The 17065-nt window shown below is 37.3% G+C and overlaps 1 protein-coding gene across 3 annotated transcripts in view; it reads right to left on the reverse strand.

Moving 5' to 3' along the window:
• Nucleotides 1-5560, reverse strand: part of bcl11ba (BCL11 transcription factor B a) — a 60819-nt gene extending 55259 nt beyond the window's left edge. For 2 of the 3 annotated variants that reach the window (XM_051722278.1, XM_051722279.1), the window contains exon 1: nt 3896-5560. In XM_051722278.1, the coding sequence (XP_051578238.1) occupies nt 3896-3953 (58 nt within the window). In that variant the 5' untranslated portion in view covers nt 3954-5560. The remainder of the gene's footprint in view (nt 1-3895) is intronic. The other variant, XM_051722277.1, reaches the window with a different exon arrangement.
• Nucleotides 5561-17065: the final 11505 nt, after the last annotated feature.

Consider the following 17065-nt stretch of genomic DNA (forward strand, 5'->3'; position numbering starts at 1 on the left):
AACTATACTATACATAAAGATGCTACTGTTTATATCTGAACAGGTATTTATGCTCATCAAGTTGTGTTTTAATACAAGACATTTTCTTTAAATCTTTCCCCCCAAAATGTGATCACATGAAGTCCTAAGATTATGTTCTAAATGCAATATTTTTTTTATTTTTTTTAAAGTTACAATAAAGACATTTTCCTGCACTGGCAGGTTTAATGTGAAACATGCATCTCAATTGAGAGTTGACAAAAAAATAAAACTTTGTAATTCTGTAGCTGTAGCTCACGGGGGGAAAATTACCTTTTCGCTCTCATCTGATTTCCTTCATTTGGGGATGACATGTGTGAAGTCACTTTTAGGTTTATTTGTACAGCACTAAACACCAGTAAAATACAGTGTGCACTGACATGATAAATTAAACATGTATTAAAATCCCATTTAAATTAATTCGATTCAGTGCAACTACACTCACACTACTTAAACATTTAGAAAGGTTGGAGGTTTGCACAAAAAGGTATGTGATTTTTACTTAGTAAAAATTTCCAATACAACAGATCTTTCGAAAAATTCCAACACAAATAATCAAAACTTGCATCTGGTTGAATTTCACACAAAATTAATAAACTACTGGGTTTATAAAGTAAAATATACGTTTGAGTGGCATAATGTAGCATGCACCCTCAGGCTGCTAAACCACTAAAACTACTGATGTACAGCACTGCAAACTTTGCAGATCGTCAACGCCGGGAACACATATAAATTAACATGTGGACATAAACTTCACATGCACACAAACTCGAACATTTGAGCAGACAAAAACTGCCTCTCGCTAACTCGAGGCTAATCCAGCTAAGACATGGTGGTTAACAAAGGCTACATACCACATAGGACGTGCTGACGAGCAGACATGCTCACACACATACACACACATACACACTTGTATACAGCTAAATAAATATGTCCTAAAAGTGAAACTTTGGTTGGGACCACATTTTTTTGACCCTGACATTTGAAGCAAAATTGGCCAAATTTGGAGGGCGGACTATTAGAGAGAAAACCAAATATATCAGCTCTGTCCAAAATAGTTATCATTGACATTTCCATACTAGTTTTCCTGCTCTACAAATATCCATTTCAAATAATCAGCCACAGATCAAACTAAATAAGAATGAACGAGCGGGCACAGTGACTTTTAGCTTTTCATACAGTACCTACGATTATCACACTAACACTAGTTACATCAAAAACGTTGCCACAAACTCTTACAAATTCTGAACTAAAAGGAAGAGTGCACCCTTGAGCTCCGATGACTATCTACTAACACCTGGCCTACATGTCCCCTGCATAAAAACCACTACGGCAACCTCTCTGAAGCATATATATTAATTCATCAGTGATGCAATAAACGCCCTTCAATCTCTTGTTTCTAAGAAGGAGAAAGTCATCCACCCTCTCTCTTTCTCTCTGTGTATGTAAAAAAAAAAAAAATACACAAAATCTTGATGTCTATACTGGCATCTGCCTTACTCTGTGCATGTCTGCATTCATGTCCATTTGTAAGTGTGTGTGTGTGTGTGTGTGTGAGAGAGAGAGAGAGAGAGAGAGAGAGAGAGAGAGAGAGAGAGAGAGAGAGAGAGAGAGCGAGAGCATGTCTATGTGAGAGAAAGCACTTAAGGAAAGTTCCTTGGTGTAACTGGAGCATTCTGAAATTTAAAGCCCAATTTAATAACCACAGCAATTGTACATGCAATGACTGACAGGACATGTGATAACTATAGGGACACAAATCCAAATGACACTTAGTGAAAAAGGGCCATTTTCTACCAAACGAGCATGATTGTTTTACATGCACATCGTACACATAGCAGTTATGCAGTAAATCGATGCAATTAGCTTGCAAATGATTCATGCTCATGCTGGTAAAGTTTGCATGATTAAATATGAAGAAAAAAAAGTTTGTCACAATTACATATGCGGGCAACATACAAGGGACATGCATGCCCTATGGCAAGCCTAGCTACGTACTGCAACACAGATAATGTACATCAAGCTTTAAATAACATCTCCACTTTCATTCGGTCATAAGTCATAGTCATATTCGTAAAACTCAGTCATATTTGTAAACTTAACTGTAAATTCAAACATACAGTGCACATGGACATGCAAAATGTTTACACTGCAACTGTGTACATATGTGTACACAGATTAAAAGATTAAGCCATTAGCAAAAGAATGTTGTGTGTTAGAGTAAATATGCACTGCATGGCCCTAACCCTGAAACACATTACATCACAGGGCTCTATTATGAATTATCTAGATTGACTCTGTAGACTACACTTAAACACAGGAAAAAATGAAACAAATCTGGACAGAATTCATTGTCTAAGAGTTATTTGACATTTTAGGAAAACAAAAAGCATGCATTTTAAAATTAGTCATGGACCAGGGACTATATAGTTGGTATCTTGTATCCTGCAAATGATGCTATGTAAAAGTATTTCAAGACAAAATAAATTCATTCAATAATAGAATATATTCGCTGTGTTTTGTTTGTCAGTAACTTGCGAACTCGGGAATGGTCTCGCTTTCTGTGTCTAGCTCCACACACTCCACACCCTGACTCGGGGCAAACTTAAGTGTGAGAAACATTATTGGTGCTCTATGTCTGCTTTGTCTCTTTATACAGACGTATTGCCTCTACAAACTTCTGTTTTCTCCACAAAGTAAAAGCATTGCATAATTAAGGTGAGCTGTTTTCTTATTATTTAATATTTTCCATATGGCTAAAGTAAAAGTAAGCACTTTTGACTTTAGGAACTTGATTGAAAATAATTGTACTTGCTTAACTTTTCTTTGCCTCTTTTAATTTTTTCCCACATATAAAACTTAAAATCGACAAGTTGCATAAGTATAATCCATTTAACCGAGTTAAACAAAAACACACTGACACAAGCTCCTTTGGTTGCAGCTGTGCAGTGTTGCACTGCAAATGTAAAACCTTAAACCGTTCCTGTGGTTACAGGTAGCAGCTCACCTTGAAAACTACTATAGACTAGCTCTTGTAAAAACTGTTGAGGACTTTGTTTTCAAATGAACCATGATAATTAATGTTACATTGCATCAGCATTTGAGAAGAAAGGCCTACAACTCAAGAATGTCACTTTTTAAAGAAAAGAAATATAGACTAAAGTGTTCTTTTATCCTGCAATAAATTATTATAATGACCATCCATAACCTAATATAATGTCCACTTTCATATATCTGGATTATACTGGAAGAACTAAAAAAGAAACCATAATGACTCAGTTGATTTGGACATATCTCTAAAATAATTATCTATTATCTTAACATAAAACATATGTCACTCATGTAACATATCCTATACTTTACAACTTAACTGGAAATAAACTTTACGCATTAAATAATAAGTTCTCAATGTAATATAAAGTTTTTTAAGGTGATCTCATGGCCTGCTAACAATTCTTACCTTAATTCTAATGATCTGATATTAAAAGTAAACAAGACTACTTTACAAGATTAAATAAAAGATAGTCATTTGTATGTAGGTAGTCCAGAAACTGTATCTACTGAACAATTCTTTAAATTAAAAAAATGTAATCATAATCTGTTTTGAATTCATTTTAAGTAACACTAAGTCCAAACGTTCATTTCATGGCTGTTTGCTTAAACGTAAACTCATAAATACCTTAACAACTAATACAATCAATTTGACTATTGCAACATATTGGATTTGAAGAGATATTAAGAGTTTAATGGTTTTTAATAGGACAAGTCCATCACTAATAACAAATAGACTCATGCACTACTACAAGGAAAAGATCAAGCTTTAAAATCCAAAACAACCTCTTAAACACAAATAATTAATAACAAACGAGGGACTTACGTGTTATAATTTCTCTTTGCGACAAATGCTGAGGGTTTCCCTGCTTGCGACGGGACATTGCCCTGGCATTTACACTGGCATCGCCCAGAGACCCGCACAAGTAATAGTCGGCTCGCCTATTCTTCTCTCCTCCGTGTCCGTGCCGTGGGCTTTTTCCTAACCCCTCACTAACTAACTTTTCCCGGGACTTCCAAAGAACTGCCACAGCTCCGGGCCGTGGATATAGATAGAGGTCCCGCGGATGTGAGAGAAGCGAAAGTGTCTTTGCGCACTCCTGCTCTCCAGATGACCAGAGACGCGCTGACGCTCAGTATCTCACCGACACACACATGCACTTCAGCTGTGTAAAAATATCCTTGTAGTTGTGAAGAAATCACTGGAAATGTCTCTTGTGCCTTGTGAGGGAAATTAGAAATCTGATGCCCGGTGCGTTTGGACAGCTTGGACACTCTAGTGGCTCTCTCTCTCTTCGTCAAGTCAGCACCTTGTGGATTTGTCAAAAGCAATTCAAATGTTTCTGAGTACAAATGCTAATAATTAAAAAAGGACAATAATAATTACTTTTCAACTGGATAAAAGGAATCCAATTTCTCCTTGAGTTTGGCACTGGAGTGTGCCAAGCGCTGGACAGTTCTTCGCCTCTCCAGGGCACTATTACATGCGATGCCCGGCTACTTTGCACTCTCTCTCCAACTCTTTGCGCTTGCTCCCCCTATTCGGCTACGCGGACTGGAGACCAAGGACATGGACTTGCCACCTTCTTTTCTGATGAATGAAGACCTTTTTTCCCTTTTCTGTCTCTATGAAGATGGCGGAGTCCTGCTTCTCCGGGAGCTCTCTGTCTCTCTGTGGCGAGGGCTGCCTCCGTACAATGGGATAAAATTCAAGTTCAAGTGCGGACGTGACGTTAAGTCTACAGTGGGAAAGAAAAATTGGAGACTGCAAGAGCACTGGGGGCGACTAGTGGTGGCTTTTCACAACTATCGGATCACCAGAACAGCGGTGGAGAGCGTGGACATCGCGAGCCGCTGTCTTTCACACACACACACACACACACACACACACGCACGCACGCACGCACACAAACACACAGCACAGGAGACACAGGCGCACTGCTTGACTGTATGCGCAGCAGCACAAATAAAACTACTCAAGATCGCATGCACTACAACATTTACAATGAAGATGTAATTTTCTTTTTTTTAATTTGTTTTTATTTATTTTTTTTTTAAGAAAATGTCAACTTTGTTCGCAAATAGCTTTAAAAAAAATATGTAACGCATGCATATATAGGTTAAGTGTTCATGAAAATTTTACTTCTATGTATGCAAAGAAATGCATTTATTAAGTCATTGTGATACTGACAGGCATGCATTAACAGTAAATATAGAACAATCAGAATTCTTAGAATAATCGCAAATTGTTGATAAAAAAAAACATTAAGGCATGGACGGATGCACAAAGAATACGCGTCAGTGACACATAAGTGTGCTGTTTGCCTCATATGCAATAAATTACATGAGATGAGACAGGCTTTGATATACTCACACACCACATTTCTTTTTATGTGTTGTATGTCCTAGAAATCACATTATTACATTAAAACCACATTTGGACAGAGAACATATCAGAAGCAACAAAAAATATTATGAAGAAGATAGTGTAAAAAAATACAATTTAAAAAAAAAAAAAAAACATTTTTTTTTTCGTCCTTTCCACTTTGGTGGGCAATCTAATCTACATTTTATCGTTTAAATTAACATATGACCTTATGGCTCTGATTTGATTATTTGATCACATCTATTTTAACAAATTAATGAACACTGAGCTGTTGCATGTGTGCAACTGCACGACTGAATAGACTACTGCAGGAAATAAACCGGATGTCATTTTGAAAATAGGGAGGTGTGTGAGCAAATACTACATGATTTGAGTTTAAAGGCAGTGTTGCTTATTTTTCAACAGTACCTGTTTACGCTCACTGATCTGAAACTTGGTCATGTGGCTGAGTTTTTGGATGCATTTCTCTGATTATGTTTAAACGCAAGTGGAAACTGTACAAAAAAAAAAAAAAGTTGTTATGTGCGAGTTTTACACATGTGTAGGCTATATGGTATATGAGGGTGGCGTAGGTTTCTTCTGAAATCACATCGACAGCTTTCATTTTTATACTTACAGTGACACATGTTTCTCTGTGACTTAAATTAATTCAATACATTTCTATGATTCATGCCTTCTGGGTAGTCTATTTGCAAAAGCGCAAGCAAGGACGTGACCTTTAGGCTACTATGCTGAGGTCTGCCAGTGAATTTAAAGTGACCCTTGTTTTAGAGTTAAATTAACGGGTCCTCAGAGGTGCGTGATCAGCTAGTTTGTTCAAAACAGTATTTTGTAAAAATAAATAAATAAATAAATAAAAATTAGGCGGCCGCACTTTAGTGTTCATGTGTATTTACATGAGTAAGTAATCAGTAATACTAATGAACTACATGTACTAAATATGTAATTATTTTTTAAACTGTTTGTAATTACCCATTCTTATTGCTATTGCTATAGTACTTATAAAGCAACATGTACTGTATGTGAACATGGATAGTGTAAATTGTAACCAATTAGACATTTGGAAGCACGCCGAGGAAAATTTTGTGAATATTTTAGGATTGAGATATATAGTTATTTTATTTTATTTATTTATTTATTTATTTATTTAACGAAGGGCAAGTTATTACCGTTTTTATTTACGTGGGGAGTGTATCTACCTCTGATTGTTGACTAACGCGGTGCGTAATCGAGCCATGGCGCGCCCAAATGCGCACAGAGGCTCCGGCTTGCGCCAGACTGCCAGTTCAGTGGCAGGTAGATTTCAGGCGAAGCGCCTGAAGGAGAGAGTGTCTGCGTCGTTCCATCTGCTCATGATCCATCATGGGATGTGACGCTGGGTGGCACAGCCTCGCCAACGATGCCATCTATCCTGCCGCTGTCTCTGATATATCAAGCGCACATGAGCTCTGCCCCTGAACTCCACGTTAAACGACGCCGCAACTTTTGCGTCTTTTCAAAACTTTCAACTTCACATTTACAGCATATACTGTATTAGTGGTAGTGAGTTTCTAAAAGTATAAATGATGAGAAAGGTTGCGCAAAGAGACCCGTTATTTTTTGTGCATTTGGACCTTTGTCATCAGTGTGTTTGATGAGCAACGGAAGTGATTTTCATATTCCTATAGATTATAAAAAAGATGAGAGAGAGAGAGAGAGAGGGGGATGGATGGATGGATAGATAGATAGATAGATAGATAGATAGATAGATAGATAGATAGATAGATAGATAGATAGATAGATAGATAGATAGATAGATTCCTACACAAGATAGATAGATAGATAGATAGATAGATAGATAGATAGATAGATAGATAGATAGATAGATAGATAGATAGATAGATAGATTCCTACACAAGATAGATAGATAGATAGATAGATAGATAGATAGATAGATAGATAGATAGATAGATAGATAGATAGATAGATTCCTACACAAGATAGATAGATAGATAGATAGATAGATAGATAGATAGATAGATAGATAGATAGATAGATAGATAGATAGATAGATAGATAGATAGATTCCTACACAAGATAGATAGATAGATTCCTACACATTATTCATACCTCATGGGACCCTGCCATGTGTTTGAAATGTATGCATTCTTGTCACATTTAAAGGAAATTGTGACTGAGCTATTTGCATTTGCAATTCCAATCTCATTTGTTGTTGCCAGAAAAATTAGATGTTATTATTTACAAGCATGTTTAAATCTGGAGACGCCATCTTCCTCGAAATCAGGATTAGAGGAGGTTGTCACTAAGACAGGCTCTGCTGCTGCTGGACTATTCTCCCTATAAAAAGTGTGAAATGTTCTCTGAAAAGCAGAGGTTGCCCACAGCTGAGAATGCCATTTTATTGCATGAATTCATTGGACACATTATGTACTTTACTCAGTCCTCTGTGTTGCATTGAGTTCTTTCCCGTATGCCAAAAAATTCTTAACGTTAGTTCTGGCTCAGACACTGCCTGGCAAGAAGACACTGCATGCCAACTTTCTCCTCCATACATTACTAGTGGGAGTACATAAATAGTCTCTTTTGTTCTTGTTAACCTCAGTAAATGTGAAAACTCATATAGTCTACATCATTGTTAGGAGAATGACAAGTGCTGTGGTCACAGTCTGGAGATAATGATACTGAAATCCGATAATCTAAAATGAGTATTTGAAAATTAAACATAACTCCTTTGAAATCCATACACATTATTGCTGTTCATCGCATTCTCACACACTTTTGTTCTATAATAATGTTTATTAATGTATCGTGTATTTTGGACCACATTTCGGTTGCTTATGGACAAGTTAAACACATATGCCTCATCACTTTCATAGCTAATTTGATGACTTCCATTTATTTGACTGTGGAAGATAAAGTCAACAAAATGGCTTAATTAAAACTATTTTTTCAGCTTTTTTTGCACTGTGCATTCCACAAAAGCAAAGCACTAACAGGCTAAAATAAAGGCAAACTTGTTTTTATCAGCACAAATTGCCTTGCAAATGTAAATCACAAATTAAACATTTAAAACACTAATTCCTTATTGTTTGTTTACTATACCAAAATTTAGATGCAACCTTTACAGCACTCCATATTTCATACTGAAGCACCCTTGCATTAACTATTATCTTCATATATTAAGTATAATCTAGGCGATTCAACTCTTGGGTTTTTGAGAACAGTGTATCTGCTCTATGAACAAAGTGTGTACACCACAGTTGGACAAGATTTATGAAGTCACTAGGATGTGCTGAAAATGCAATGCAACAGTACCCTCTGTTGGCTGGTGACTGCACCACAATGATTCACCAACATAGATTTCCAACACTCCTCTACTTAAATTTTACACTTTATAATTTTATTTTTCTTTAATAAATGCCAACATGAATCACCCAACCTGATTTAGAATTCCTAGCATACTGTATGTATATTTCAGAATATGTTTAAGTTTAGCTAAATATTCTGAAAACAGAGGTTAACCCCATATGTACAATTTCTGATGCGTCTTTCATCAGAGAAGTAAAAGAATATTAATAAATTGTCTCACTTTTTCCTATGTTTTATTACTTTAATTATAATGACAATATAAATGAATCTAAATTGTAACTTTTTAATAAAGAACAACATTTGTGTATGTTGATAAAAGGATGTAGTCTACAGTATTTTAGTCTATGAGAGATTTTTAATGGGTATTTAGTCATATTCATGGTTTTACTTGACCCTCTGTCGTTCTCTATATCTACTCTGACAACTTCTCACAATACATAATCCAATCAGAATAAAAGCACTTGCAGACAGTAATGTATCAAATTGAAAAGTTAAAACAAACGTGGTAATGAAAAATGACAGATTCACAAAGCTAAGTGTTGTCATGCATTACATTAATCATGACTGTATTGTCAAAATAGCCCAATGTGCATTACAAACCTACATAAAACAAGGAAAAAGACTTCAGGTGTCAGTTTGTGAAAATGACTGTCAGAATATTTTTCTCACACTTTCTCTTTTACACGCACACACACCAACGTTGGTTGCACTATATTAGTGAGGACATCTCATTGATGCAATAGTTTAAACAGGGATGGTATTTGCTAAACCCCAACCCTAAAACCTGTTGAAACCTGTTGAAAGCAGTAGATTTAAAGCAAAACATGATTTGTCAAATTAGTAAGCATTTCAAACTGTGAGGTCAACTTCAAATGTCTTCAGCTGGTTGGTTTTCCTAGTAAAGACATTTTTTTAAATTATGGACCTCACAAGTGTAACACAACCTGTACACTCACGCACAACAGACATACAAGAACATAATATGTATATGTATATTTATACTGTCCAATATGTATTGCATATGCTCACTGTTGTTACAAAAATCATTAAAAAAAAATAAAAAAATAAAAAAAATAGAATGAACATGCATAGAGATCACATCACCATCATAAAGTTTACTAAGACCAGTCTAAAAACATTCATCTGTCCCACATCCTCTCTCTCTCTCTCTCTCTCTCTCTCTCTCTCTCAATACCCCCCCCCCCCCCCCCCCCTGGAGGAATGCCATCCTTAATTGCGGTTTCAATGGGGAAAAGAGCTAAAAGACATGGCTTTGTCAAGCAATAAACTATGTGAGTGATAAGACCTTCTAATACATCATATCTCATGCCTCCTGTCAACATTCAACCCAAGATCTTGTGGCCATCTTGTAGGCGGCCCTCAGCCTTAGGCCTGAAAACAAGACCTTAACAGGTTTGTCTCTGCACACGGCCAGCCAGGGTTTTTTCAGGATGCTCCTATCACTGATCCCTGTTGGGACACCACATACCTGCACTTTCCGAGACCCAGAGAGTGAGACAGAAAGGGGAAACACGATTGTTTGAAAAGAAAAATGGCAACAGAGTGTGACTAAATCGGTTTCCCTGGCAGTCGGACAAAGGCTTGATTACGCCGCTCCCGAGAGGAAATGCAGGGGCCGCAAATCCTGGCATCAGATCGGAAAGTTGAACGTTGCCAAAAGCGCACATTCACAACAATTAGCTACCTTTTAAGTCCCAGCCCCCTGGTTATCCATCCCCTAGGTGGTTATCTAATCGCCAGCTTTTGTTTAGATGAACGGCTCTCTTTCACTCTGGGCTGACATCATTTACGCTGCCGGCTGGCGCTTCTTAGAGGAGCGCTGGAGAGGCAGCCCAACAAGGAGACTAAGCAGATAAACAGGGATGTTCTCAACCTACTAAAGCAACTTTGTAAGCCTCTAGTGCACAAAGAGCTCCACAAATGGGGCAATTGCTGGTCCGGTTTCTAGCGTGTAAATGCAAGCTGTGATATTAGCTTTGCGTAAAAACTTTCAGTGGAGGCGGAAAAGAGCTGGTCTGCTGACTTTAAAACTGCCACGGGGAAGAGAGATGGTGTTTGAGGAAGCCACAGGGATTAAACTGAAGAAAAGTGGAGATCTCAAATATATCCTTCAGCTTTATGGCTGATGTCAAGCAGAGGACTGCGATTACAAAGGTGGTGTTGAGAGTTTTTTATTTTTTTATTATTATTATTATTTTAAGATTTTGCTCAGCAGTCACTTTCTTGCACATTTCATCACCACAGTATTTATGTTCGAGGCTGTATCATATTACGTTTGAGGAGGCAGTGCCTGCATAGCACTCTGAATGGCTACCCAGTCAATTATTTAATGCATGCCTAACATATCATGTTGCAACAGGTCCGCAAATCTGCATGAATGGGTCAGATAAGTGAAAATGAATGGACTAATTGCAAAGTAAAGAACTCACCAACTCAAATATCATCTCTTTTGGTCATGACCACATGAACTTGAAGCCATTTTTTAGATACCAGTCATCCTGGTTATATTAAAGGTCCACTGTCATGCCTGTGACCTTCATGACCACTGCAGCATTTACCAAAGATTTGTTGATTAATGGCCTGAAAAAGGGTGGTAGTAACAAATAAAAGCTGCACGAAATATGCTTGTTAATGTATCAATTTAGCTATTTTTTAAAGCAATTTTTTTTAAACAAACTGACAAACGTTGATGTGATGACTTATATTTTATATTAACATGTCAAATGTTATAGTGTTGGTTGCTTCTTGATAGTCTCACATGTAAGGTAAATGTATGTCATATATGCCTCTCAAGTCATCATTTACTCACCCTCATGTTGTTTCAAACCCATATGACATTGTTTCTTCTATGGAACACAAAATGAGATGTTAGGCAGTATATTAGGGACTGACAGCCTGAGTCACATTCATTTTTACGGTATGAATAAAAGATGCAATGAAATTGAATGATGACCAAGGCTAACATTCTGCCTTTATGTACATCTCCTTTAGTGTTCCATGGAAGTAAGAAATTCATATGGGGTTGGGAAAAAAAAGTAAGTAATCCCTTTAACCTAGAAACCATGTAAACATTTAATTTAAACATGTAATTTAACTGTAATATGATTTTATGTTGGACGAAATAAAAAAGCAGAGGGGACTTTCCCTCCTCATTTCAGAAGTCCACCACATGTCACTGGCCTTTGTTCTCTCCATACTTATTCTTTCAGTCAGTGTTAGTCAGATGACAGTGTGTACTAAGGTTACAGTGTACATCTATACAGTGATGAATAGTATGGTCGCCATCCCCTGCTGTCCTTACATAGAAGTCCCTCCCAGTTCACACTGATAACACCGCTCTAGCCATAAATACAGGGCTCATTTACATCAGGTGACAACAAATGTGTGTGTGGGGTGTGTTGCGTATGTGTGAGTCCCCCCACCGAGCGCTTGCGGGATGGTTCGAGGCTGTATCATATCAAAAGACCTGACACACTTTCAACAGACGACCAAGCGTTACTGCTGTAAAATACAAAAATGATGACACAAATTAGTTCCCATTGTTTTCATGTGGGCATGTTGCAATGATGCAATCATAAGCAATGCTCATGCTGCCATTTTTGAAGCACCAAGATAGAAGACTGAATGCCAATCCAGTTGCCCTGGCTTTACCCCTTCAATAATGACTGAGAAATGGCTTTGCCATAAATGTATATGTCATTTTAAGTGCATCAGATTTAAAATTCGCAACAGTGGTAAAATCACTGTAATGCAAAGATATGAGCGGCTTATTGCTCTTATAAATTGGTTACAACAGCAAAAAGGACATACAGCTTGTTGAGGAGATCGAACTTGCAATATTCGCCTGGCGGACGATAAACTGGCAAGAAAATCCCATAGACTTACATTGAAAAATAAACCTCAGCCATATATAACAACCAAAATGTCATATAGGCTTGGGTGTGTGTGACTTAGACCAGTAAGCAACCACCTAGAAACCACCCAAAACAACCTAGCAACCATCTAGCAATGCCTCAGCAACCACCCAGAACACTCTATCAATCGCATAACAATGCTTTACAACATCCTAGCTGCAAATTTTGCAAGGTAAAGCACTCATATTTTCTATATAATATATATAATACTGTAGAATAGAATAGAATAATAGAACTAATTTGTGATCACAGGTGTGCATATACTAGACAGCTTCGAATATGCCTCATCCAATCAGACTGTAGAGTAGAACAATAATTTTTAATATAAACTATGCTTTAGAGAAATAATCATAATGTGCAGACATTTGGCAGTAATGGTAGAAGGAGGGCCTTTTATATCAGATTGTAAGCAGTGGACAGAATTAATCAACATGTCACACACACTGTGACCCCACAGGCTGAACTCGCTGTGTTTGTTTGTCGCCATGACTTGTTATCAGGAATCAGTGTTTCGAGGGACACCATACATACTTTATACAAATAGGTCTTTGCACACACACACACACACACACACAGACATACAATCTTCACAGGTTCTGCACTCTGATGGTGAATAATGGTGTCCTTTTTTGAAAGCGGCAGTTCGAGCCGCAGTCTTCTTCATCCAGCACCATCAGCACTTTAGAAGATTAAGTCCTACCTTCCCTTATCAGACTACACTCCCTTCTGCAGCCTCACCACGGGGTCTTCGGCGGCCGGCCCACGTCCCCCTCTCTGCCAGCCCCGCACCACCGTCTCGACAGGGCCTTAATTTTGGCCTCTCTGCTGACTATCTTCTTGTTTCACATTTCTCTCCTCCACGCTTCCGAGCCCATTTCTTTCTCCGGCCATGCGATTCATCACCCCAGGATCAGCAGCAAACGGCCTCTCTGTCATTGAGCGTTATCTACCATCTCAATGTCAGTCCCTTCAGCCAACAGCCAGACTGTGCCACATTGAACTGGTTGGAAACAAGAAAAAGAGAACACTAAAAGAGAGGTAGAAAATTAGGAACTCTTGCGCTAGATCTGAAATAAAAGGTGTAAAATGGATAGTTCCAGTCAGGGACTAAAAACAAAATGTTTTTCATTTCAATTGGTTCTGAGCAAAAACTGTGTTTTTTTGTTCAGGTTCCAGCATTCCGCTGCCTCCTTTCCAATTGGTAACTGGTTAGATCTTAATTAAAGAACGGTTAATAATGTTCTTTTTTTTAAAATAACATTTTATGACAATTATACTGTATATAGCTGTCTTAAAGGTCTTCAGCATGTAACAGAAGGTTACATCCACAACATATATTAAGGCAAAGAAATGAGTAATGCAGCGGTTTCCTTCAGAATCAAAGCACATGCTTATCAACTTAAAAGAGAGAAGCCTAATTTTTTGGGCAACAGGAAGTGGTGTAATTCTGAAAATTTACTGTAATAAACTATTTAGACTGGTTTCATGAAAAAAAAAGAAAACGGAATTAACCAGTTATTAACTGGTTATCAACATTTGATAACCAGTTATCAAATGTTCACTCCTGAACAACTGAAAGGGACTTCGTTCCCATTTCTGGTTTGTTCGTTTTCGTTTTCGTTTTTCGTTCCTTGGAACGTTTTTAGAATTTGGCTCCAGTTCTGAAATGCTAATTGGTCGATACAGCATTCCAGTTGTGCTAAAATCGACAATATTTTTCTTATCTTATTTTCTTATTTCTGATCTAATCTTATTTTTTTGAAGCAATCAGAGCAATTTTAGTCACCTGCTGATTTTACTTTTAATGAATGCCAAATGCCGCAAAATGTTGCTGCCCAGCAGTAGCATCATAACAGAGTCGAGCCCTATTAAACAGTATTACCATTTAGCACAGGAATGTTAGGTAATTTTATGCAGAATAGTAGATGGATTGTATCTTCTAGTGGAAGGGTACAATTTAATATATTTAATTGTGTCCTTCATACTTATATTATAGTAACCATTTATCAAAGCAATAAGGCACTCAAGGTGGTGCTATATTGTGAATAGGGGTTGCTGGCCCTCTGTGGTGTGTTGCACTTATAGTCACAATATGGCAATATACACTCACTGAACACTTTATTAGGAACACTAACACCAACGTGGTCTTCTGCTGTTGTAGCCCATCCATTTCAAGGTTCGACGTGTTGAGCATTCTGAGATGATATTCTGCTCACTACAATTGTACAGAGCGGTTATCTGAGTTACCGTAGCCTTTCTGTCAGCTCGAACCAGTCTGGCCATTCTCCGTTGACCTCACTCACCAACAAGGCATTTGCCTCCACAGAACTGCAGCTCACTGGATGTTTTTTGTTTTTGCACCATTCTGAGTAAACTAGAGACTGTTGTGCATGGAAATCTCAGGAGATCAGCAGTTACATAAATACTCAATCCAGCCATCTGGCACCAACAATCATGCCACGTTCAAAATCATTGAGATCACATTTTTTCCCCATTCTGATGGTTGATGTAAACATTAACTGAAGCTTCTGACCAGTATCTGCATGATTTTATGCATTGCACTGCTGCCACAAGATTGGCTAATTAGATAATCACATGAATATGTAGGTGTACAGGTGTTCCTATTAAAGTGCTCAGTGTGTGTATTTTTAATAGCATTGCCTCTTTTGCCCTATTGCTTTAAGTGCAAGATGTTAAACATGTGAGCATTTACAGTAATTAGCATGCAACTCAAAACTTTTCACAGAAATATATGCAATGGATTTCATATTAATCAGCCTTTTTAGCCTAATGTTTAATGCCGACCAAAGAGTGTGTATCGTCTGATGCGTTCGTTAGAGAAAATGTACTGCCTTGTATGCCAGTATGCTTTAATCCCTTATCAATGCAGTGCTTGCCCTTCATTATGCAGAGGTGACTGATAAATTAGTTTAGACAAATTGAGAATTGTGATTATCTGTTCAATCTGCCTCTATCTGGAATTAAAATCGATGGCTCATCAGCACACTACACGCTACATGAGCCTAAATGGTGGAAACACACAATACAGTGTGAAACGTTTGCACTGTGTAATAACTGTTCACACCTTTGTTCACACACTTATTATTCTGAATAGATTTTTCATGTGATTATTTACAGTATATAATCAGTTAAACAAAAGCATGAATAAGATGAATATCTATGACTGTGACCATTTTTAGAAGCCCAAAAAAGGATTTGCAAAATAACTGTTCAAAATGATATCATTATATACAGTTTAATGTAGTGCTTTGATGTCCCACAAACAGATGTAATATTCAAGATTTAAGAAAATTTAAGAATCGGTCACTGAATTGATCCACCACATTTTTTATTTGTGTGTGTTATGTCTATGGTGGTTACAGCCCTGGTTCCATAAACAAGATGTATTCATTACAATAAAAGGACACATACAAACATTTTCTGCCTTTGGATCAGAGTTTAAATTTGCCACCATTAATTACTGGATTTATTAACTACCAACAGTCATTCTCTGGATAAATGCTTTATAGTGGTGAAATTTAAAAGCCTTGGCATGCTATTAGATAAAAAAAAATAATAATAATACTTTATTTTTATTATATCTTTAAACACAAATATACACTCCCCATATGGATAAAACATGAATACCCATACATGCACATCATTTAGAGATTATAAAGTGATTTTCCTGGCAATAACTAAAAACACTGGAAGATTTGACCTAACAGTACAGTCTTGAAGCTTAACAACTCCATTGTATGATTTCTCCAGTCTGTCTAATGCCATTTCTGTTCATAACTCCTGCGGGTGTGTGAGCTGAGCACCACTCACTTTAATTAACAACAGTCGAGGTAGCACAGTCGCATTTAAAAGGTTGCCATTCCACCAATATGAAAGCACAATTAAATATTAATTGCTTACTGAATAATAGATGAAGAGTATCTGTGTACAGTTCAGGAGCCTAATTCCTGTTAAAGTACAAGTCTTTAATCAAGCAGTAATGAGCAGTGGTATGTCAACAGGCGTTGTGCCCTATCAGCAAAGAATAGAGAGAATTACCATTGAAGGCTCACACCGCCGAAAGCCTGTATCAATTTTAATGCAATTATGCTTTACTAATAACAATTCAACTCATAACGAGCGCTTGCAGAAATTGATTCTGTAAACAGCAGACATGCACAATTCTATCCCTATTACTCTCTAGAGATTTGTTCCTTCTGTGTGGTACTTCACCATGAGAGCTGCAAGTTCAGTGACAGCACAAACATGGCATTCTCCAAGGCATCGGTTTTTGCAGTTTGCTAAG

The sequence above is a fragment of the Myxocyprinus asiaticus genome, chromosome 17 (genome assembly GCF_019703515.2).
Source record: "Myxocyprinus asiaticus isolate MX2 ecotype Aquarium Trade chromosome 17, UBuf_Myxa_2, whole genome shotgun sequence".
Classification (NCBI taxonomy): Eukaryota; Metazoa; Chordata; class Actinopteri; order Cypriniformes; family Catostomidae; genus Myxocyprinus; species Myxocyprinus asiaticus.